The following is a 25605-nucleotide window of genomic DNA, read 5'->3' as shown; positions in this document are numbered from 1 at the left end:
CAGAAAAGCCTAGACCATTGGGGCTAGCTTATCCCCCGCCCCTGCCACACACACACACAGTAATTATAAATACATTGGGAAATAAATCTTGGAAAACTGATTTTTTAAGTGAATGAATTTGTTGAATGATTTATTTGTTGTCAGCTCTAAAAAGGTGGTGTATCTCATAAGGCAAACTTTTAGTGAGTGCTGATGAGGAACCAGTACTTGTGGTTCATATTGGTATCAATGATTTAAGGAAACTTAGCTTAGTTTACTAGAAAAATGGCCAAAGTCCAGAGTCTCTACTGTAGCTTTCTCTGCAATTAGTTCAGTTCAACATGCAGGGTTATTTAAGCAGTGTCTTCACATGTGAATGAGAAGAGAGTGCAAAGAAGAGGATTTTAAGCGTACTAATCACAGGGGGAATACTTGGGAAAGGCAGAGCCTATAAAGAAGGGGTGGACTCCCCTTTAATCAAAGTGGAACTAGACTGCTGGCACAGAAAATGAGCATGGTTGGGGAATTATTTCAACTAGGAGTTTGGAGAAAAACTGGCAGATGTTTAGGCCAGACAAAGCCAGCTGCTAGGGATGTCAGTAATGAAATGGTATCTGTGTGTTCAGTGAAAGATAATACAGAAATTGCAGTTGAACTGAGGGTGGGGGCAAGATGAGGTTGAAAGTAAATGTCCATAAACTTGCAGGCTATCAGATTGAGGCTATCCCTATGCCAAAGTCGGAGGTGTGATTGCTGCTCACGTAGGCATCTATACCCCTGCTAGCTTTACTGTAGCTAGCGCAGCTTAAAACATAAGGAAACACATGGTGGTGTAAGCTTCAGAGGGAGATGTCCAAGCTTACCCGGAGCCCTGGGTAAGGGCTCATGTTGCAAGCTGGAAGTAGAAGCTAGACACTTTCAGACTGGAAATAAGACATGTTTTTAACAGGGAGGGTAATTAATTGTTAGAACAACTTACCAAGGGTTGTGGGGGATTCTCCATCACTGACCATTTTTAAATCAAGATTGGATGTTTTTCTGAAAGATCTGCTTTAGGGAAAATGTGGGTTAGTTTCATGACCTGTGTTAAACAAGAGGTCAGACTATAATATCACAATGGTCCCTTCTGGCCTTGAACTCTTTATGAATATATGTGTTTCACAGAGAGTTAGGAATGGGCTGGGGAATGCACCATTTTGACCTGTCAGTGATGTGCGCATTAAGAACTCCAACAGGACAGCTCACCCTATCCTCAAGAAGCTAATCAGAGAAGAACTGGATAGTACTTAGGGAATCATGTCCCTCACGGGGTGAGGCTTGTAACTCTTAAGCGATGTCAGTTTAAGTAATTACATTTGGGAACATCTTAAATGCCTCAGTGAAACACTGCAGCATCCTTTTAAAACTGCCTTAACGAGCACAGCCCTTCTGTGAGAAGTGACTGCAAAAGTGGCACGACGGAGTTCTGTGTATAACATCTAGCTCACCCTCCCATAGATCTCACAGAGCTAATGGAAGAAAAAATAATAAACACGGATTTATTACAAATGTGATCAAATATGATGTTGAGATCCTCAATGGCTGTAAATCAGTACACTGCCACTGAAGCCAGTGGAGATGCTGACTTACCCCAGAGGAGGATCTAGCCTTAGATCAGAGATGGTCCAAAAAACGGGGATGGTCAACAATGAAAAACTGGTTTTGCCAAAAAAAAAAAAAAAAATCCGTTTTGAATTGTTTTCACGTGGAAGGAATCGAAAAAATGTTTCACAACTGTGTTTTTCAGTTTTAAAGAATATTTATTTCATCAAACTGGCTTTTGAATATTTTTATTAAAAATTAAATGTCTATAAAATCACTTTGATAAAATAGTTGATCACATTTTGATTCATTTAAAAAATAAAAACTAAATCATTTTTTCACAAAAATTGAACATTTAGAAAATGTCGACAATCTTTAACCAAAAATATTTTCTCAGAAAATGGTGATTTTCGATGAGACCAATCGTTTGAAACATTTTGACCAGTTCTACTCAGTACATTCTGAATAGTCCTACTCTGTTTAGTAAAAGTGTCATTAGTGCAAACAGTGATTAACATTAACATGTCCACATTTGATAACACTTAAATAGTTATCATAGCTATTTTCTATTCTTGGTACAGACCCACTGTATGACTAAATCTTGGGAAGTGGAGACTTTAAGGACCACTACAGTAATCCCTTTACACTGATCCCAAAATGGTTGAGTCTCAAATCAGTGAAGTTTGGTTGGGCAGTAGGAACCATAAAATGGCACATAAAGATTTGTTTAATATACATGGATAAGACAGACTCTCAGGGCCTTGTTCTGACTAGTTGACTCTTAATCTGTTGTTCACTTTCAAAAGGCTTTTCTGACTATAAATAGAATGAGAACAGAGAGCTTTCCCTTTTCTCTTGGCCATGCAGACGTCCTCAGGTTAGTGTAACCTAAAGCATGAAGGCTCTGGTTAGCAAAACGGAATTTCATCATTTTAGTTTGAAACGCACAATAGATGCAACCTACAGAAAATGTGAAGCAGACGTAAGCATGGATAGGGCACAAGAAAATGTGTCCAGGTGACCTGAAATTGATAACAAAAAATAGGGGGTTGTGCGCCTTTTTTTTTTTTTTTTTTTTTGCACCTTTTTGATATATAATGCATCAAACACCTTTCTCAAGCCTAAGAAAAGAACTAGCTGCCTCTTGCACACTTCTTCCTACCCATATCAACCAATAAGTGTCCCCATTATAGATGCAGGAACCCTTCTTCCTCTCAATTTTCCCTCTGTCAGAGAGCTGTCATCACTATGGCCTTTGTGCCTTCCCACTATGTCCTGATCTCTGATCCAACCACATCATAGGTGCTTACCTATGCAATTATCTCTACCATGACAGCACCATACATTAACACACAGTCGCTACCCAGCCTCTGTAATGTCATCTTTTAAACTAAAATCGTGCAGATGGTGTTATAGAGCTGAATAGACACAAAATTTGATTACCCAGAGTCTTATTTATTTAAATTCCAGGTTACCTTTTCCCTATGGCGATCATAAATTTTTATAAAACCCAATATCAATGGAAACATTTGTGATTAATTTTTAAAATGCCATTTGAAACATTAAAATAAAATAGAGACACGTTTCTCATCGGGGCTTGAAATCTAAACATTGAAGCATTGTGTTACTATGTGAAAATCTTGAGAATGACAAGGAATCAAATGGAAACAGACTAGTGTATTTTTATCATTCGGGATGAGAGAGATGGGGGAAAAAAAGAAAACAGCCTCAACAGTGAAAAGCAAAACAACATTTTTAAAATTATTTCAGTTATTTCTTTTTTAATACATTTCTAAATGTGTCTGTTTATTCGGCAAATACTATTCAACCAGTTCTAGTTTCTTATGACAATGGTAAGAAAATGTCTCTGAAAAATATTTGATTTGTGTGTCCCTTTAGACACTGTTCCATGCCAGTGTCACCTGCCTCTTGTCCCCTGTCCATAAGAACATAGGAATTGCCCATACTACATCAAACCCACAGTTCATCTAGTCCATTATCCTCCAACATACCAGCTCTGTCACAGAAAGGTGTAAAAAACCCTGCAGTAGGTTGCTATAGAATAAACTGCACACATAAATAGCTTCCTCCTAGCCCCGATAGCAGGGCCGGCTCTAAATTTTTGCCTCCCCAAGCAAAAAAAATTTTTTTGCGCCACCCGAAGCCCCGCCCCCCCCAGCGCCGCACTCCCCGAAGCCCCCCCCCCCCCGAGCGCCGCATCACCGAAGCCCCCCCAGTGCTGCCCGAAGCCCCGCCCCCCCAAGTGCCGCGCAAGCCCCTGCCCCGCCGAGCGCCACCCGAAGCCCCACCCCCCCAATGCCGTGCCGCCCAAGTCCCCCCTCCAAGTGCCGCCCGGCAGAAACAAAAACAAACAAAAAAAACCCTCCAGTGCTGCCCCGCCGAACCAAAAAACCCCAAAACCCGAGCCTGCCCCGCCCCAAGGTGCCGCCCCAAGGTGCCACCCCAAGCACGTGCTTGGTCGGCTGGTGCCTGGAGCCAGCCCTGCCCGATACTTATAGGCTGCCTTATTCCCTAAACTTGATGATTTATATCTCTTCCCAAACTCTTGCTAATTATTTACTATTGTAACTCTGTTATAGCCAAGGGGAAGACATGCTAGGACAGATTCTCATCAGGTGTAAATCAGCACAGGTCCATTGAAACCAATATAGCTGGACTGATTCATGCCAGCTGAGAATCTGGCCCATTGTCTGCCTCTTTAGGCCGTGGTTATCAACTGTCATGGTTGCAAAAGTGTCATGTAGTGGTGAACGGATCCACATTACTAATGGCTGGGTCTTCACATTGTTCCTTGTTAATTCAGAGAGAAGATGTCTGGCTCCCAGGCAATGTGACATTTGGGGGTGGAGGGAAAGACCCAGTGATGAAGAGTGGTTTCTAGAAGCACCAGTCCACTGCCAACATGCAGTATTTTATGTCTGTGCTCCTTGCACCATCCTTTGTACTAACTAAATAAAAAAGCAAGGGATGTAATCAACGAGTTCCCTAATGAGCCAAGATGAATTGTTCTGTATCGATGATGACAGCAAATTCGCTAAATGAATTGCAATTTGGGAACCTTATGAATTCATCAAAGCATGACTGCTTGGCTGGCTACTTAATCGCCTGTTATGATCTTCCCCCTCCCACCCATCCTGGTTGCCTTTGTCAGCAATATCTGTAATTGAAAAGCTCCCTGTAGCCTTTAAGACTGTGAATACATGAGGAACAGGTTGTGGTTGTTGGGTTTTTTAATTTAATATATACATATGTATTGCTAGAGACGGGCAATTGCAGCTCTTCTAGGCACTCACAATTTACTATGCATCAGACAAAAAAAAAACACCTCAGGAAGAGACTAGCTGAGCTGTGTTTAATGCAGAATGAATATTAATTAGGGACTCAATCCGGTAACTGTCACAGTCAGGGCATGTTTGACTTCCACCAATATATTGCCTGGAAAGATGATACCCCAAACTGCAGCTTCATCAGACCTTGCAAGGAGTGAAGTCTAAGGGAAGGCCCGATGAGAGATTTCCAAGAAAAAAATATCCTTGTACCGTGAAAAGTACCGGAATATTTTGATGGGAACTGCCAGAAGGTCAGGAGGTTCGTGGACCAATACTGTCTCCTTTTCCTGCTTCGCCCTCGAATATACCCCACTGAATTGGGCCTCTCTCCTGTTGAGGCGGGACAGCCCAGTGTTAATAGACCTTCCTATGAGCATCTTTCGCAATTTTTGACAACCGTCGTCCCACTTGCTTAGTGGAAGCTGCACTACAAAGGTTCCAGCAAGGACAAGGCCCAGCTGCTTTGAACGCTGCCCGGTTCCATTGACCTGCAGCTGACATTGAGTGGAACAAGGCAGCCCAACTGCATCATGTTTGGTGTGAACTTAGTGAGGAAGTAAAAAATGAGCTAGCCTTCATTGAGACCTAACCTGCTTGGATGCTTTCATTGACCTGTCTCTTTGCATCAGCATCTGGATGCATGAGCAAAAGGATGTGAGGAGGGGCACCCTGCCACCACTTTGCCCACTCTTTACACCAGAAACCACAGGGCCCAACCATGAACTGATGCAGTTGCTCTGGGCCACCGGTGCTTGACCCTGGAAGAAAAGGAACGGTGAAAGCACAATAACCTATGCTTTTATTGTGGCACACCCGGACATGCCATCACCTGTTATGAACCTTGACCTGCAAGGAATCGGGAAACAAGCCCAGGCCATATGGGGGGGTGGGGGAAAGGTTGGCAGCCTGGGCACCACTAGGGCACTATGCTCTGTAATTACCCCCAACCCTCAAGGAAAAACCTGATCCAGGACAAATGGGTCCTCCCCACACTTCCAAGTATGAATAAAGTTATGTACCATGGATATGGTTAAACCAATTTCCCCCTCAGTGGGCCCTGATCAACTTCAGGACTACTGATAACTTTATAGATGCTAAAATCACTCAAGCTCTACAAATCCCCCACTGTTTAAAGCCCATATCAGTCCTCCTAGAGATAAATGATGGGTCCCTCCTGTCCTTGGGGCTATTAACACAGGAAACAGTACTCCTAGAGGCTATAATCCAGGGTCATCGGGAAATGCTACATTTCAGTGTGATCCATTCTCCCCACTTACCCCTAATTCTCTGCATCACCTGGCTGGAGCAGGACGACCCTTGCATCTCCTGGAAAGAAAAGAGGATCAACTTCCCTTCTGAATACTGCCGAAGGGTCTGCCTGCATGCAGCCAGCTTCAGTTCTTTGGTCCTGGGATCCTGCAATTGATCAGAAGGGAGAACACCTGTGGGAGGACTCTAGATGGTGGTGGTTAGCCGGAAGGAGTCACTTCCAAGTCTGATTCCCCATCTCCCTGAAAAGTATTGGGATTATGTGGACATTTCTGAAAAGAAAAATGCAGAGATGCTACCTCCACACTGGGACTATGGCTGCCCCATAGGCCTCAACACAGAGTGATGGTCCCTTGTGGATGGATATATGCACTGTCTGAGACAGAACAGGCAGCCCTTCATGTGTGCATCAAAGAAAAACCTGTCCAAGGGCTTTATCCAGCACTCCACCTCCCTAGCAGGGGCTCCGGTCCTTTATCTTAAGAAAAAGGTTAGAACGCTATGCCTTTGCATAGACCAGTGTTTCTCAAACTGGGGTCGCCGCTTGTGTAGGGAAAGCCCCTGGCGGGCTGGTTTGTTTACCTGCCTCATCCACAGGTCTGGCCGATCGCGGTTCCCACTGGCCCCGGTTCGCTGCTCCAGGCCAATGGGGGCTGCTGGAAGCAGCAGCCAGTAAGTCCCTCAGCTCGCACTGCTTCCAGTAGCTCCCATTGGCCTGGAGCAGCGAACCGCAGCCAGTGGGAGCCACAATAGGCCAGACCTATACCTATCTCATAGAGCTGGAAGGGACCTTGAAAGGTCATTGAGTCCAGCCCCCTGCCTTCACTAGCAGGACCAAGTACTGATTTTTGCCCCAGATCCCTAAGTGGTCCCCTTAAGGATTGAACTCTCAACCCTGGGTTTAACAGGCCAATGCTCAAACCACTGAGCTATCCCTCACCTCCTCCAGAGCACTTACAACCTAGTGCATGTCAGGGCAGGAAATGAATGGAAGACTACCTTTGGAACCAGGTATGGGAACTTTAAATATTTAGTAATGCCATTCAGGCTGGCCAATGCTCCCACAACCTTTCAACACTTCATGAACAATGTATTTAGAGAGATCCTGGACCAGTAAGTAGTCCTCTATCTTGATGACATACCTGTGTTTTCAGATAATCCTGAACAGCATTGTTACCACATTCATTCCATCCTGGAGAGACTACGGAAGCATGGCCTCTCAGGGAAAATAGCCCCCACAAAGCCATCAAATTTATTTGGACCTGCAAAGCTCACCATCTTTTCAATCAGTTCAAAGCTGCTTTCACCAAGGCTCCCATTCTAGCACACCTGGACTCTGCTCAGGCATTCATAGCAGAAGCCAATGCCTCCAGTGTAGCCATTGGGTCCATACTCTCTCAGAGGCATGGTCCGCAGTAGATGTTGCACCCCTGTGCCTACTACTGCCAAATGGAATTATGAGATATTAGATAAGGAAATACTTGCAATTAAATCAGCCTTTAAAGAGTGGTGTCATAACCTCAAGGGATCCCGCCACCCAGGGCAAGTCTTTGATGACCATAAGAACCCTGATTATCTGTGGAATGCTCAAGCCTTGAGCCAAAGACAACTCAGGTGGACATTATCCTTCTCTCAATTGAATTTTGTCATCACCTATTGCCCAGGAACCAGGAATAGGAAAGCAGACACCCTATTCTGAAAGGGGGCATACTATCAAGAGGTCAAGGCCCTAACCAAGAATGACCCTATCTCCTAATAGCTCACAACTTCCTTATTGCCAAGATTAACCAAGACCACCTTGATCTTATCTGATCTGCTTTGAAGGAAGACCCATTTACTTAGCCTGAGTAAGCGAGAGCCAGAATCAAAATGCAATGCTCCACACAGGGTGGGATCATCTACCTTGATGGATGCATATACACTCCAGCCCCCTCCCTCCCCACAGCTAGAAGAGCTCCCTCTCTGCCATGACACTCCTTTGGCAGGACAACTTGGACATCTGAAGATTTCTGCATGGCTTCCCCTTTCTTCTGGTGGCCCTGTACATGAGCCAAAGTCCAGGGCTAGGATATCTCTTGTGACCAGTGTGCTCACTCCAAGACGCCTGTGCTAAGCCCCTCAATGCCCTAGTACCCACGGAGACTCAGGCTAGACACTGGGTCTCAATCACCATGGACTTCATCGTGGAACTCCCTGACTCCGGTGGTCACACAGTGGTCTTTACTGTTGTAGACCAACTGACCAAAATTGTGCACTTCATCCCCTGTAATAACCTGCCCCCTTCTGAAACCATGCTGCGACTCCTAGTGGTTCATTTGTCTGACTTCATGGGCTTCCAAACATATCCCCTTGAACCAAGGCCTCCAGTTTGTCTCATGCTTTTGCTGTGAAGTGGTCCTGCTAATGGACGTTTGTACTTTTACCTCCTCTCTGTACCATCCCCAGACAGATGGGCAGATGGAGAGGGTGAACCAAGTGTTAGAGAAATACCTATGGTGCTTTGTCAGTTACCATTAAGATAACTGGTTTTCCCTCCTTCCTTATGCCAAGTTCTCACACAACAACACTGACTATGCCTCCATAGGGCGGAGTCCCCTATTTGAAAACTGTGGTTTTCAGCTGGCCTTGCTAGCCACCTCTCCAAACCCAGCAACTGCTGACTGGATCCAACAAATTCACCATATACCAGAGGAGCTTAAGGACCACCTAGAAGACACAAAAACAGACAAGTAATATGCAGACTGTCAATACCAGGAATGCCCAGCTATCATGGTTGGTCATATTGTCTGGCTTGCTGCAAAACTCTTCCATACAAACAGACCATCCTGCAAATTAGACAACCAGTTCTGTGGGCCCTTCCAGATTTGTCAGCAAATGAACCCTGTCACATTCAAACTGCAGCTCTCTCAATCTCTTAGGGTACATCCTGTTTTCAAGATATCCCTCCTGAAGCCTTACCCGGAGGATCCCTTTCCTGGTGAGTCCCAACAGCCACCCCCACCAGTCCAGGTCCAAGGAAATGAGGAATATATAGTCCATGCTATCCTGGACTCTAAACTATAGAGGGGGAGATTGTACTATCTCATTGATTGACAGGGGTAGGGTCCTAAAGAATGCTCCTTGGAACCCGTTGCCCATGCCCATGCCTCTGACCTAGTAAAAGGATTTCATCAAGACCACTCGGATAAATGAGGCCCAGCATCCACTCAGCGGAAGAGCAACCCTGAAGATGGTGGATAATATGAGGATGCGGGGACTAGAACCTAGGTCTGCAAAGTCTGGGATGTCTGATATTCCCACAGTGCCACTGCGAAGCCAGGCAGGACTGTACCTAGGGAGCACTGTGGAGAATAGTCACCACAGGAAGTACCGCCCAAGAAAGCCAGAGTGACGGCACCCTGCGTCCCTCTGATTGGCCAACCACACTATTTAACCCTGGATGGTGACCCAGGAAGTTGTCTGGGCAATGACACAGACTTTGGGCAGCTTGTGACTCCAGACCTCACCTTGTGGTCTGGTCTCTGATCCCAGCCTGACCCTGACTCTGGACGCCTGACTCTAGCTTGGTGCTGTCTCTGGTCTCAGGTCTCTGACTCTGGCCTGACTGTGACCCTGATTCTAGCCTGGTACTACCTCTGATCTCCAGTCCCCAACCCAGCCTGACTTTTCCCTTGACTCTTGCTTACTGAACCCAGCTCTAGCAATTCCGCCAACCCTCCCCTCCGACTACTGCCCCTGATGTTTGGACCCCACCTAGCTAGGTCAGACCCCTACACCCTAATCCCCTACTGTGGCACACTTTTCTCTGAGTCCCCCTGGGACCATGCCTGGTGACTTATAGCTGTTATCTCTCTCCACCTTTTTGAAACATTAGCAGCATCAGCCCCGGTGCTCTTTCCAGAATTCCAGTCTGGCTATTTAAAATCTTTCCTTCTGAAGCATCATCCATTTGAGAAAACAATTCTTCTCTTTCCATTAAAAAAAAAATCTAGCAGCTGTTTGATCTTCCTGGTACAGAAGGGGCTGCCTTTATGAAGTGGGTTGGGGGAGTGATTTTTTTTCGATTCACTCTGTAATGCTCCTTGAGATCCTTCTGGATGAAAGACACTATGAACAGAAAGCTTTATTTACAACAGCAACACTACAAACACTGTAGTATATCTAATTTAACTGTACAGCTCTGATGGCTGAAAAGTGGATGGGACCCAGGAAGAAATTTGTAGAATCTAACAAATGGGATACTTCCAAATTCCCCTGTGTGCCTCTCAGTCTCTATGTATGCTGTATAGTTGTGGGTGTTTGTGTGTGTGAATAGCTGTTAAATGTACACATAAAATCAAAGAGCAAGAAAAATAGAGGTTTGACCTTGCAGCAGCTGAAGATGATACTCAAGTATATTACTTTGTGTTCTGCTATCGTTACCGCTAATGAGCTTATTCATTGCAAGGCCATATATTGCTGTGTTTGCTTGCATTTTCCGAACTACCGTATGCCCCCAGATATGTGTGTCTTGTAGGGAGAAAAAGTCTTAATCCATCTGCCAAGTCTGGCTGAGTTTTAGGAATTAGTTAAACAACAATAAACAAACTGTTATGGTTAATAAACTCAGATCAATGTCATCTGGTAGCAGTTTACATGGAAATAGAATCAATTCCTCTTCCAGTGGGAAGGTGAGCATAGACACTCAAAATTCCAGTCGGAAGATCTTCACACATTCACCACTTAGCTGTCTCTCCTGAGGGATTTTCTCTTTGTCTCCATGGCATATGCATTGTGGGGTCTCTCTCTCTCATTATTGTAAATTAAGGATGCCAGAAAATGTGAATTGTAAGCCAGAAGCTATGGCATCATCATGTATGATATACAAAAAAAACCAAAATCAATACCATTATCCCTTCCAGCACCTCTTTGGTTGTATCCCCTGTTTTGGGTCCCTTGCCATTTTGGGTCTCGCCACACTTGGTCTATAATAGGAACTGTATGGACTAATGCATTCTCCTATATGTCAAGGGAGCCACCAGCTGCTGTTAAAATCTGCTTGCTGTGTGGGGACATGTTAGCATCAGTTCTGAAGGAGGCTATTTGCCAAGTATCTCTGCCAGAAGTGAAAGAATTAACTATTTGAATGTGTATGTGTGTGTATGTGTGCGCGCGTACAGACAAAAACATATGTGCATATATGACTCTTAATGGACTTAGGGTCAATATTAGCGGTAATATAGTGCCCAAGAGATAAAATAGTTATTGAGAGTGTCATATCTTGCCTGAAGTTTGTATATAGACGTGTATAATCAAAAGAACTGCTTTTACCCTTGGGCAGTTTTTACCACATTCTTCTTGCTCTTTAGTGACAGTCCCAGCGTGTATTATTTACCCCTTGAATTTATGTGTATTGAAGCTTTCTCTGGGCATGTATCCTTCAGCACAGGAAGATTTATACATAGAGAAAACAAAACACGAGTGTGATGTATAAAAATAGGGTGACAATCTCTCTGAGTAGCCCTGAACCCTTGTCTTCCTGGCAGAGACAGACTGTTGGTCATTTCCTCTAGGGTGGTAGACACTGAAAGAAGCTCTGGGCTCCCCTTTCAATGGGGAACCTGCCAGCTACTCCCGGGAAGGCATGGAACAGCTGTGGCCCATATTGTCCATGCTTTCAGGGTGTCCATGTTGTAAGTTATATGTAGATTATTGCTCTCCAGTGTGTGCTACATCCCTTCAGTTGGACAATGGCACACATCTAATTTTATATCAGTCCTTTAAAACATTGAATTAACCTAGTCAGGAAAATACAAGCTTCCCATTGTTTAAGGCCCCAATTCAGCAGAGCACATGCTTAGATCCATCTCTATCCAGGAAAGCACTGAAGCGTGTGTTTAACTCCTGTTTCCTGAACTGGGGCCAGAAATACAAGCCAGCAGTCAATCAAGGGGATAAATAATGCTACTAACAATTGTTATGATTGTGGATACATGCATGCCTACCAGTGCCCTCACTGTATCTCTGAAGTAATGTATATCTCTCTATATTGCAGCCATCTATGAACAGTCGTGTGAAGCCTATCGTCACAAAGGGAAGACGTCTGGTTTCTTCCATATTGATTCCGATGGAAGTGGACCGCTTGGACCGTTCCAGGTTTACTGCAATATCACGGGTAAGGATACTGCATTGTCAACAATGTTGAACATTGGCTCTAAATGTCTTATAATGAAATGTTTTCTGTTTGTATCGTTAAGAGAACCTCAGAGTTGTGGATATTTTGATGGTGGGGAAAAAAGGCATCAGATTTATAGCTTTTGTGATGAAAGTTAAATTTAGAAGGATTTCCACTGGTTAGTATCAGCTAGCACTACAATCCAAGCCTGTATGATTCCTGCAACTCAGGGTGGAACAGATATGCAGGCCTTAGCTATGGCTAAAAGAACAAATTGTGCTTAGTGAGAGGATGTTGTTGCATTTTTCATAAACATCCTGATTTTTAATTCACCCTCAATATTATTTTTATGAGATCTCATAAACTTGAAACCCAGATCTGTTTCTTAACTTAACTGTTTCTTTGCTACACTTGTATTATAGCTTCTTATTGTAAGGTTCAACTCAATTATGAGAGAAATAGATAGGTAAAAAGTCTAATATGTATACTTCCACATCATCTGCAGTCTCTGCTCAAAGCAGACAGTACTCTTTACTCAAGTAGTCCCACTGATAGTCAGTGAGACAACTCATGTAAGGGTTTGCAGAATGAGGACCTTAATTAGTATAGAAAGTAACAAGACATCCTTTCTCTCACTGGAGAGAGGTGGTACTTTTCAGGTTAGGATGAGCTCATTGGCAGTCACTGTGGAGGAAACTCACTCTGGGACCATGACCTCATAATAAGAGCCTCATTATGCTGGAACAATGACCTTGTCTACCATTACGGAAAGACTCGTGACTGAGGGAGATGGAACCTTCTCCAGAACTGGGCCAACACTGTAGAGCTCACAGCCTAGTGAAACAGGAATTGACCACTAACCTCATTGCATTGAGCTAATTGTAAAGCTCACCTTTTTGTCCAAGCTTTTCTACCACAATACCCTCACTGACACCAGTGCTTTTTTATATTCAGTCAACATTTTTAAAAATAGAAACCAACGCCCCTAAGCCTGCCTCATGCCACCAGGGAAGGAAATAAGAGATATCCATTGTAACTTCTTACACTTAGGAGCAGCTCAGATATTGCATAGATCAGAGCCAAAGTAGAAACCTAGAAAGACAGTCTTTTGGTTATGACTCTTCAAGTTGTTGTCCTATAGTTTAAAATAAAATGCAGATCACAAAGGAGAATCTCAGTTAAATCTCCCCTTAGAGATCTGAGTGAAATTCACATGGAGAGCTGAATGTTCTTATCTAAGAGCAGATTTTGCCCCTAAAACCTAGAGACCAGTTCTCTTCCTTCTTTCACTCTGTTCAGGGAGAAGCCAAAATGTAGCCAAAGATCACAGCTGACTGAAAAGGGGAAGGAATGGGGGTCATTACCCTGCCCTTCCCCACTCTTCACTGGTTACTTTTACTGGCCAGGTACAGATGGGGGACTGTGCCGTACCCTCTGTTAGGCTGGTAATTGTGGCTACATTAGGCAGCCGCATATCCCCTCCAGATTCAATCCAGAGCACCCAGGGCACAACATGAGCCTTTACCTTGCTTCCTCAATCAACTCATACTTAAAGTGTCTCAAATTAAATTTTCATGGTGATGTAATTGGGCAATCATTATATGTTAATTAAACACACACCCGTTAATGATTAAGTATGTTTTTATTCAGGTGTAACAAATATTTAATAAGAAGTGTCTGTTCAACAGTTGTTAAATCTCAAGTATTGAGGTAGAGTTCCATCTTCTCATCAGCATGGTGTTTTTTGGACTCCAATATGGAGCCATAATTAATATTAATATTTATTATTACTATATGTTTACATTACAATGCATAACCAATTAGTTCATTTTATCATCCATTTATCATTGAGTTATTTGGTGTTATGCTCAATTCATATATAATACATGTATGCTAAATAGATGTAAATTGTAGGATTATAGAAGTATATGATTGACAAGTATTTAGGAGTGATGAGTGTGTATTAGGCATATAAGTAAAGCCTGGCTAGAATGCAAGGCCTATAGGCTGAGGCCTGTAAGATTTTAGCTCAACCAGACTAAGCCATAGGCTTAAGAATTCTTGACATGAGTGGGTGACCTAGGAATAACCCTAAGCCAGTAAGGTCACAAGATTACTGTAGAAATTGTGCCAATAGGTTGTTACGGAAAACTAGATTGCAATAGACTGCAATGTAGTGTCCAAAACCATGGGATACCTGATTATAACATCATGGAATGTTCTGTCCCGACCACACATTACATATTGTTCAAGAATGCTGAGGAGAATAAGGGAAACTAAGAAAACAATCTCTGAAAAACAATAATTGTAGGGTGTGGCAGTACAGATGAGGAAAAGAACATTGAAACACTCATGCATATGCATAAGGTATTAGATATGGTCAGAACAATGATATAAAAGAGGTTGCCTGGTTGGGTAAAAGAGGGACAACCCCAAGGGACAACTCCACGGGAAACCCCAGCAGGGACCATTCCTCTTTTGATACTCAAGTGTTGAGAGATCCTAGAATACCTTGGAGGATGTGAGGATAACTACAGCCTCAGTTGTTGCATATGTTTTTGTAGGATTTATATTATTCATTGATAATTGTAAACTTAACTATTGCTTTAATTAAACTTGTAGTAGTACAGATAAGACTTTGTACTTGTGATTGTGTCTGCAGTCACTATCCTCGGTCTTCGTGTGTTCCTGGAGTCTCCAAATTTGAGAAAAGCACCAGAGGTGATTTTCATGTTTTTCAGCTTGAAACTGTAGCAACAGGAGCTAAATCCTTGGTAGTTTAATACAAAATTACTAAGTAAATTTAAATTTAAAAAGGCTATAAATAGCACATAGGCATTTATCCAGATGGGACCCCATAGTACTAGACATTGTGCATACACAGAGGGAGCAATAATTCCTGCTCCAAAGATTTTACAATCTATGTCACCAAGGCAAACGAGAGAGAGAGTCTCTGTTTTCTTTGAAAACGCTGGATTTTTTTGATGGAAAGCCAGAAATCTCAAAGCCGATTTTCTTTCTCTTAATGTTTGAAATATTTGGTTGCTGAAAATTGTAAAACTTTTGGGTTTTGGTTTTCCAAAAAAAGGTTAATTTTTTTGATGGGGAAATAAAACCATTTTCCAGCCAGCTCTCTCATTCTCCCCATTTTACAGATAGGAGACTGAAGCATCGAGAGAAAATGACTTGTTTATAGTCACCAAAGGAGAGTGAGACAGAGCTGGGAATTGGCCCCGGATTAGCCAATCTAGTTACCTAACCAGAAAACCATCCTCCCTCTCTGTGCAGCTCGTTGTTGATTATTGTTGTTAGTGTAGTTCTGAGAATAGGTGCAACAACTCATGCCCCGAAGAGTTAGTTGGAGAGATTTAGGGGTGACATGAAGCAATGGAAAATTCAGATAAAGGAATAACATGTTGCTTGTATTCGTAGTAGTGTTATGAACTAATTACTTTGCATTGCAGTGAATATTACATTTTGAAGCGGGGATTTCAGTGAGGAGAGGCAAATCACCTGAGATGAATTCTGCCATGAGGCTTTGAGAGCAGAATTTATCTTAAGTCTGTAGCTAACAATCAGTAACAACTACAAGTAAATGCATTTATTCTTATTAGATCAGATAGGGAAAATGGTCTTAGTCAGTTATTAACTGGGACTGAATTACAAGTGCTTTTCCAAATGATGGTGTCTAATTTGTTTAAAACAGCCAGTTGGTGTGGGATCTAGACATGGAAAGGTACCAATGTGTTATTAGTTAATATACATGATTATCTATCTAATCTTAGTTATTTCTATGCAGCGTATTACCTTGGTAGTCAGGCACTGAACAAAAATTCTGAAGAAAGCATAGAGTGTGTGTCTGGTTGTGTGCGTCTGAGAAAGAATACAGAATATATGTTCTATTTTCAACATGGCAAGAAGTTAACGGCGGGGTGTCTCACGATGCCTTGTGTAACCATTGTTGTTCATTATATTAATTAATGATCTGGAAAAATGGCTGAACAGTGAGGTGGCAAATTGCAGATGACAAACTATTATTTAGGTTAGTCAAGAACAGAGAAGACTCCGGGGTACTTTATAAGGGCCTCATCTTGAAGGTTGTGTTTATTTCTAGTTACTGTCAAAAAAAGACATTGCTGGAATAGGAGGTATTCAGGGACAAACTTCACGAGTCACAGAAAGACTTCTATGCAAAGAAAGGCTGGAAAGACTGGGAATGTTGGGTTTAGACAGGAGATGTAGAAGAGGGGGCATATAGAAATCAGTGATGTAGGAGAGGTAAATCAGGTGCTTCCATCTGCACTTTCACATAATTCAAAGCCAAAGAGACATTTAATGACACTGAAAGGCCACATACTTAATACTGGTAAAAGAGGAAATACTTTCATCCAACACATAATTAACCAATGGAACTCATTCCCCTGAATATCATTAAGCTTAAAGCAGAGTAGGATTTAAAGAGAATTTCAACATGTATGATGGGTAATGAGAACATCTACAGTTGAATTAGAGAGAGAGGGAGATGTTCCCTGTAGCAGGTCATTCAATAATTGTCTATTATTAAATTCTCTTGCACTGGTCTGAACTGGTGTAGCATTGGTTATGGTCCTCTGAAGCCTGCTCTCTTTCTCTTCCTGCTTGAAGTCTATTGATCTGTCTTGTGTATTTCCTCCAGCACTAAGTCTATATCCATGCAACCCACAGCTATGTACTTGTATTGCTACTCTATAATGGAGAGCGTTTAAAATGACCTCTTCACACCTCCTAGGGAATACATTTTAACCTCAAAAAGAAGAACAGGAGTACTTGTGGCACCTTAGAGACTAACAAATTTATTAGAGCATAAGCTTTCGTGGACTACAGCCCACTTCTTCGGATGCATATAGAATGGAACATATATTGAGGAGATATATATACACACATACAGAGAGCATAAACAGGTGGGAGTTGTCTTACCAACTCTGAGAGGCCAATTAATTAAGAGAAAAAAAACTTTTGAAGTGATAATCAAGCTAGCCGAGTACAGACAGTTTGATAAGAAGTGTGAGCATACTTACAAGGGGAGATAGAATCAATGTTTGTAATGGCTCAGCCATTCCCAGTCCTTATTCAAACCGGAGTTGATTGTGTCTAGTTTGCATATCAATTCTAGCTCAGCAGTCTCTCGTTGGAGTCTGTTTTTGAAGTTTTAAAGTGTTCTCCCACTGGTTTTTGAGTATTTTGATTCCTGATGTCAGATTTGTGTCCATTAATTCTTTTGCGTAGAGACTGTCCGGTTTGGCCAATGTACATGGCAGAGGGGCATTGCTGGCACATGATGGCATATATCACATTGGTAGATGTGCAGGTGAACGAGCCCCTGATGGTATGGCTGATGTGATTAGGTCCTATGATGATGTCACTGGAACAGATATCTGATGATTTTCTGTATTTTTCTTGGAACAGAAGATTGTTTTTGCACAAACAGTTTTAATAGTCCTTGACCTTATGTTCTTGCTTCGGTTGCTAACTTGCAACCTACGTATTCATGTTAAGCACGCATAATTCATACCAGGCCTTAATAACCTATCATGTATTACATGGATATATGACTCACAATATATATTGATATAAATAGATATATCCCAACAGTCCCCCTTCTTGATACATGATTAATGCCATTAATTATTTTATCACTTTATAATTTCGCAAGCAATTTAATTTTATATATTATTTGCTTCAAAACTTTTTGTTGTTTTTTTTTATTTGGCAGTATAAACATAGCATAATAAAGGTTAACAAAGTTATTAATGCAAATAATATGACAATAGGATGTAGCATAACATTTAGAAGAGCTGTGACACAGGGAGACCATTTTTAAAAAACATTGTACCAATGAGAAATTGCCAATTTAAAAATAATAATAATAATAATATTTGACCATTATGGATTAAAATGTTTATTTTTTAGCTGTGCAGACTTAGATACATATTTTGCATATTGCCTGTTTTTTTTTGTTTTTTTTTTTGCTTTTATTAATTATTTTTATTGTTGTTAATGGTTTTTTTTAATTAAAGGATTGGCCCAAGGAGCAGAGTCACCGCATTGGGAAGGGCAGTCTATACCAAACTAGTGGGTACAAATTCCTGGTGACTGCTGGCCAACTTTGGGAGAGATCAAGCCTCTTCAGTGTGGTGTAGGTCATTGCATCCCCTAACAGAGTAGGGCCCCAGGTATTATATTGTCAGTATCATCAGGGAGTACGGTCAGCCCAAGGCCTGGTAGTGGGATTGGAACTCACTCAGAATTGTTTCCATGCAGATGCATTGAGGAGTTTAAACGCTGGCTTGAAGTGTCACCAAATGGATGAGAAAGTAGGCGGAGGCTGAGAATGGAGAGAGACCTTCACAAGTACACATATTTTGGGAGCCAGCAGGGAAAGCTAGAAAAATAACATGTCGGTTAAGTGGTGGCTTTGACATTTATATTTTAAAGTTTAATGAATTGGGGCTGTTAACCCTTTAAGAAACTGCCTTTTTATGTTCATTGGGGAATAAATGTTTACTTGCTTACCTGCTGCCACAGCTAAAAGCAATGCACTATGGGAGAGCCAGAGCATCTTCTCAGGTGGGCACATGTTGCTCTTGTAATGGTAGGGGCAGCTTTAAGGACAAGATTTGGCATTCTGTATAGGGCACCACAAAACAAATACATCCTATGAGCTCTCTCAGCAATTTTTCTCTTGCTCATGTAGCATTTACCGTATGTTTGGCTTGTTGGCAATTTAATCAGTCTGAATAATCTTGTTTTGTGACAAACCTCGTAAATCACGGAAGAGTGATTTGGTTCCATGGGTGAAATGTGGGCTATGGAGAGATTTCCAGATGAAGAATAAAAATGTTACTTAAACAATACAGAACTCATTGAAAAACAGTTTTCCAGCTGCTCTGATTTCTCTTCCCCCCACCCCCAATTTAATGCGTGTGCCATCAAAGGCTACAGGGAGGATTCCAGCAGGATGCTGGAAATATTGGTGAAGCTAGACTGAGGGTCTGAAATGTGCTGTAAGTGCTCAAGTCCTGTGTTGTAAAACCATCTCCCAAGACTGACTACAGACACCATAATATCCTAGTAAATTGGACCATTAAATAAAACTGCTAAGTCATAAAGCTGTAGCATTACCCTGAAATTAAAGCATTGTCACTTTTGCATTTTGGAAGAACTAACAAGCCTTTAGGAAATCTGCTTTCAGAGACTGAATTTAAATCTTCTGGGTTCTTCGGTGGGATTTTGGCTGCCATCTAGAAGTGCTTTTGCTGCCTTTTAGCTACAGCATTTGAGCCTGATTTGAAATTTGACCAAGGGAGTAATAAATTAAATAAATCTGAGAGCATGGGCGGGGGGAGGGTGAAACAGCAACCCTTGCTTAAAAATCTGCTTCCTCATTCTCTTTGTAAACTCACAACAGCTGAGGGAGAGCTTATTAATTAAAGTCAATGTAGAAAAAATACAATAAGGACATTAAAGTGATAATGATCTTCTGTGGGGGTTTTTTAAATAGAGAATTTACTTACCTTAAGGAGCACATAGATGGGCGGTAGAAACAGTGGTACTCTGCTTAGTCTGTACTCACAATCACTCAATAATTGAATGTTTCTCATTAAAAAGAAGAAGAAAACCTACAAAGAAATTAACTCCAGTCTCAGTATTAATGGCCACCTTTTCAAAAGGCTGAGGCCTGGGTCTCTGCAGAGCTGTGCAACCAGGAAGCTACAGGTGCAGATAGCTACTTTTACTGCTGAATACCTGTTTGTATGTGGAGTTGCTTCAAATGCGAGTGCAGATGGTATGTGTAAATACAGATACACATTTTTGCATTTCTGTCTAGGACCTCTGTCTTTGAAAATGTGGCTCTTAAAAAGTCATCAATAGGCTTCAGAATGAACATCAATTGAAATTGGTCAAAGTAATTCACACCACTCCCATAGCTTTTGTTATAGGCAGGCAGTACTTTATCAGGGCATGTTTGCAAATGTATACCCATGCAGGAGAGCACCCTTTTAAAAAAAAAAAAAAAAAGCTTATTGTGCAAAAGTGAACAGAGACACCGAAGAAGCGTTAGAGTAGCAAGTGTTAGAATAGCATAATCCACTCTGTCCTCTACTGCAGGATGTGAAATGAGAGGGAGGAGAACATGAGACAGCATGAAACCTGCTCTCTTGTAAGTGACGTATTCAGTGTTCCTTGTAACCTGGATGGGTCATTCAGTTTGTTGCTTGGACACTTTGGAATGGTGACTAGGATAAGCAGTGAACTCTTATCCCAAAAATAAAGAAAATATCTGTTTGCCAGGTCTAACAGTTTGAGTAAGACACTAACCATTCATGTCCATCAATGTCTCCTGTAATTTTCTCCAACTTTATTCACAGACATCAGTCATCACCACACGTCCCCCGATCACTCAAGTACTTTAATAGATTATTTTAATTATGTTTTAATATATGCATTTGCTGCCAGTGAAAGAATCTCTGTTGATAACTCCGGATGATGAAGTCCTGTATAACCTAGTGGGGTCTTGTCTGACTATATTCTAGTATTTGCTAATTCCTCCAAAAACTCTGAATGTTTTGAACATATCAAAAGTTATTTGATATTTAATAGCTTCTGGCACTGCTAGGATCACTTTCACCATCAATGAGGGACTTTTAGACTCAGTGAGATGGATGCCAGCAATTATAACACAACCGTGAAGTTCGTTGAGAAAAGGTACCAGGTACCCCATCATGGTTTGACAACTTTTATATGAAACCTAACTCTAAATTCCTAGTGTCTCCATTGTAAAAGAGAAATTGTATTCAGTCAACGACACACCAATGGACAAGGACCCCAGATATTCAGAACTGTTTGAGAGAAACCCATGCTCATCTGCATCACTCTGACTGTGAGTGGCCAACTGCTGACCCAGTTGTTTAAATAGACTTTCTAACATGAGACAGACTAACATCCTTTGTTAATAAACTCCCCCATGAGAGCAGAGAGGAGCTCAGAAGTATCTCAGGGTACATCTACACTACAGCGGGGAGTCGATTTAAGATACGCAAATTCAGCTACGTGAATAGCGTAGCTGAATTCGACGTATTGCAGCCGACTTACCCCGTTGTGAGGACGGCGGCAAAATCGACTTCTGCCGCTTTTTGTCGGCGGCGCTTACTACCACCTCCGCTGGTGGAGTTAGAGCGCCGATTCGGGGATCGATTGTCGCGTCCCGACGGGACACGATAAATCGATCCCCGAGAGGTCGATTTCTACCCGCCGATTCAGGCGGGTAGTATAGACCAGACCTTAGAAGAAGACCAGCCTTGCAAGAGGCAATGAATACATTGGACATCACTGCCAGGTCTATGGCCACTGTATTGACCATGCAACGAGCATCATAGCTCAAAGCTTTGGGCATCCCTTCTGAAGTACAAACCACGATTGAGGACTTGCTTTCACAGGCTAGGAACTGTTCAGCAAGAGAACTCACAGTACCCTACACTTGCTGAAAGATTCCAAAGCAACTATACTATAGGAATTTATGCCCCTCCAACCTACTATAAATCATACCTTCCTCAACCACAACATCAGCAAAAACAGCATAGGCCATCTTTCCACAGACAACTTGCGTACCAGGCCAAGAAACTGCTGAGGTATGGCACAGGACAACAAGCTTTCTCAACCTCAGTGGTGCACAGTGCTCCTTCAACATGTCAAATTTGATGAGACACTCAAGTTGCACCACAGGTAGTCTGCGAACTGCATCCTTCAGGAACCCCCTCACCCTATTCCATTGGGCATGGGTGAAGATTAAGGCTGGACATTTTCACCTGCAGCTATACCATCCCATCCTTTCTCTGCTCCCTACTCACCCCCTTCCCCAACTCTCTTCAGGAACCCTTCTCACAAAATCCTATTGCAAACAGAAGGAGCTTCATTGTTCCTTCTTGGAGCGATAGAGGCGGTTACCCATGAATACAAGGGAAAGGGCTTCTACTCCCATATTTTCTTTTTCTGAAGAAGACAAGGAGTCTTTGTCCTATCCTAGATCTGAGAATACTCAACAAATACAAATGCCATCTCAGGTTCAGGATAGTAAACCTTGCCCCCCATCATTACATTGCTCCAAGCTCAAGGCTGGTTTGTGGGTCAGGATTTAGAGTATGTGAATTTCCATATAGCTAACCACTCTGCCAACAGGAAGTCTCTAAGATTCACAGTGGGGCCCAACCCATATCAATACAGGCTTTTGCCCTTAGATTCTGCATGCAGGGCCAGCTCCAGGCACCAGCTTGTCAAGCAGGTGCTTGGGGCAGCCGCTCCGGAGAGGAGCGGCATGTCCAGGTATTCGGCGGCAATTTGGCGGATGGTCCCTCACTCCGTCTGGGAGCGAAGGACTTCCCACCGAATTGCCGCCGCAGATCGCGATCGCAGCTTTTTTGTTTGTTTGTTTGTTTTTGTTTTTGTTTTGGCTGCTTGGGGCGGCCAAAACCCTGGAGCTGGCCCTGTCTGTATGGCACCAAGCGTCTTCAACAAGTGCCTGGCAGTAGTGGTGGTACACGTAAGGAAACAGGGAATTCATGTCTGCTCATGCCTGGATGACTGACTGATTAGGAGCCGGTCCCAGGAAGACCAGAGTAGCCCTAGAATATATCCTTTCCCTGTTCTCTTAGCAGATTTAGTGGAGAGAACTTGTCTCTCACACCATTTCAGATGGGGACCCTACTCAGCTCCCAATCAGCATGCACCTCTCTGCCAGAGGACAGGTTCAGGTTCCTTCAGTTGGTTGTGCGCAACATAAGGACAAGACCGATGACAACAATTCATATATGCCTGGGATTACTAGGCCATGTGTCTGTGTGCAAGTAGGTGATACCACCTGCCAGACTTTGCCTGTATTCTCTACAACACTGACTGAGGACTGTCTACTCCCCGTCCAGACATATGAATAAATGGATCACTGTCCCACCTCTAGTCCTGTGAGAGCTCACGTGGTGGCTGGTCACTCTGAATATGAGGAAAGGGGTATCCTTTTGAGCCCCTCCCCGATGATGATACTTATTAAAAACTCAGGGACAGGTTGGGGTGCCCACCTGAACCATCTCCAGATGCAGGGTGCCTGAAGTTACACATAAGCATCCTGGAACAGAGTGTCACCAGGATGGTCTATATAGCATCCATGAATCTCCACAGTGCAAATCCTGATCAATGACATGTCAAAGATGCACGGTCTCAACAGACATGAAGACACTTGATCATCCTCCCCATAGTCTACAGGGCTGTTGAGCTTTGGGAGTGGTGTCACTGATGTTAGGGGAACCAACAGGTTCTACACCTTCCAAGAGTCCACAATGACCTAGCACAGCATTTCTCAAACTGGGCTCCATGGACCCCTGGGGGTCCACATGGGTACTCCAGGGGGTCCGTGAGCCATGCTGATTAACAACTGCCCCCCCCCAGTGCATCCTGCATGCTGGGGAACCCGGGGCAGAAAGAGGCAGGGAAGAGGAGAAACAGGGGTGGAGCAGAGGCAGGAAAAGGTGGAATGCGGTGGACCTTGGGGGGAAGTGGTGGAGTGGGGGCAGGGCCTGGGTCTGAGTGGGTGTTGGGGTTTGGGGGTCCGCGACAAAATTTTAAATCAAAATGGGGATCCTCAGGTTACTAAAGTTTGAGAACTGCTGACCTAGCAGATTTTTCTAGCATAAATGTGGTAACCAACCACAAGTGATCACTGTGGAAATCCCTCATAGACCCAATATTTCACCAATGAGGGACCCAACTGGCATTTAGCTCTCTCAAGGTCCTTCTGGCCTTAATATCAGTGTATCATGCCTCAATTCAGTCACATTGTCTTCTTACACCATGTAGTGTCAAGATTAATTAAGGCTCATCTTCACACCTCCCCCGCCAACCCAGTTAGAGACCTGATTTCCATGTGGGATCTTAATGTTGTCTTCTTGTGACTTATAGAGTCTTCTTTTGAACCTCCATTGAACTGTTCTTGGAACCATCTTACCATCAAGATGGTCTTCTATAAGTTGCCATCACATCAGCATGGCGAGTCAGTGTGAGCCACGTACATGTCGTTTCACAGACAAGATGGTGGTGAAACTGCACCCCATGTTTATCTCTACGGTGGTCTCAGAATTTCAGCTGAAACACTCAATTTTCCTGTCAGTCTTCTCCCGAAGCTGCAGTCATATCTGGAAGAGAAGAATCTTTATACTCTGGAAATATCCAGAGCCCTGCTTTCCTGTCTCAACAGACTAAGTCTTTCTGACTCTCTCCCCATCTCTTTATGGTCATATCCGGTGCATCCGAAGGCCAAGCAATTTCATCCCAAAGATTCTTACGTTGGATCAGGCAAAGTATTTCCACCTGCTGCTAGCTGGCTAGTGAGCCGCTCCCTCTGAACATCAAGGCATGTTCCACTCAAGCGTATTCAAAATCTTCACCCTGCTTCAGAAACGTGCCCATCATTGAGTTCAGCAGGACAACCACATAGAGCAACCCGTTGACTTTCAATAAACATTATGCACTCAACATAGTGGCCACAGCAGGCGTCAAATTCAGAAGAGCAGTGCTGCAATCTCTGTCATTGATATGGCCAAGACTCCCCACACTCAATGCCCAAACTGCAACATTCTCGAAGAAGAAAGAACTGTCATTTGCCCTACAATATAATTATGGTTCTCCCAGATGTCGCAGTCATGGCTTCTCTGCCCTCTATGCTGTCCAAAGGTAGCACAAGGAGCAGGGCCGGCTCTAACTTTTTTGCCGCCCCAAGCAGCAAAAAAGAGCGCCGCCCCGCCGTAACACCCCCCCCACCGAGTGCTGCGCCGCCGACCCCCCCCCACCGAGTGCCGCGCCGCTGAACAACCGCCGCCCCCCCTGCCGAACACCCCACCACTTCCCGCCGTGCTGCTGAACACCCCCTGCGAAGCGCCGCCGAACAGCCCCCGCCCCCCGTGCCGCGCTGCCGAACACCCCCCGTGCCGCGCTGCTGAATTCCCCCCCCCCGCGCAGAGCGCCGCCGAACACCCCTCACCCCCTGCCGAGCGCCATGCTGCCGAACACCCCCGCCCCCCGCGGAATGCCACGCCGCCGAAACCCCCACCGAGCGCTGCACCGCCAAACAGCCCCCGCCCCCCCGCCACACTGCCAAACACCCCACGCCCCACTGCCGAACACCCCTGCCCCCCGTGGAGCACCGCGCCATCGAACACCTCCACCCCCTGTGCAGCGCTGCACTCCTGA

General features: G+C 43.6%; 1 protein-coding gene across 1 annotated transcript in view; it reads left to right on the top strand.

The window, feature by feature from the left end:
- Positions 1 to 25605, top strand: part of CNTNAP5 (contactin associated protein family member 5) — a 411826-nt gene that overhangs the window by 265530 nt on the left and 120691 nt on the right. The window contains exon 12 of the mRNA XM_034785890.1: positions 12214 to 12333. Coding sequence (XP_034641781.1) covers positions 12214 to 12333 — 120 coding nt within the window. The remainder of the gene's footprint in view (positions 1 to 12213; positions 12334 to 25605) is intronic.

Source organism: Trachemys scripta, chromosome 11 (genome assembly GCF_013100865.1).
Source record: "Trachemys scripta elegans isolate TJP31775 chromosome 11, CAS_Tse_1.0, whole genome shotgun sequence".
Lineage (NCBI taxonomy): Eukaryota > Metazoa > Chordata > Testudines > Emydidae > Trachemys > Trachemys scripta.
Note: the sequence above shows the minus strand (reverse complement) of the source record. Positions and strands in the feature narration are given on the sequence as shown.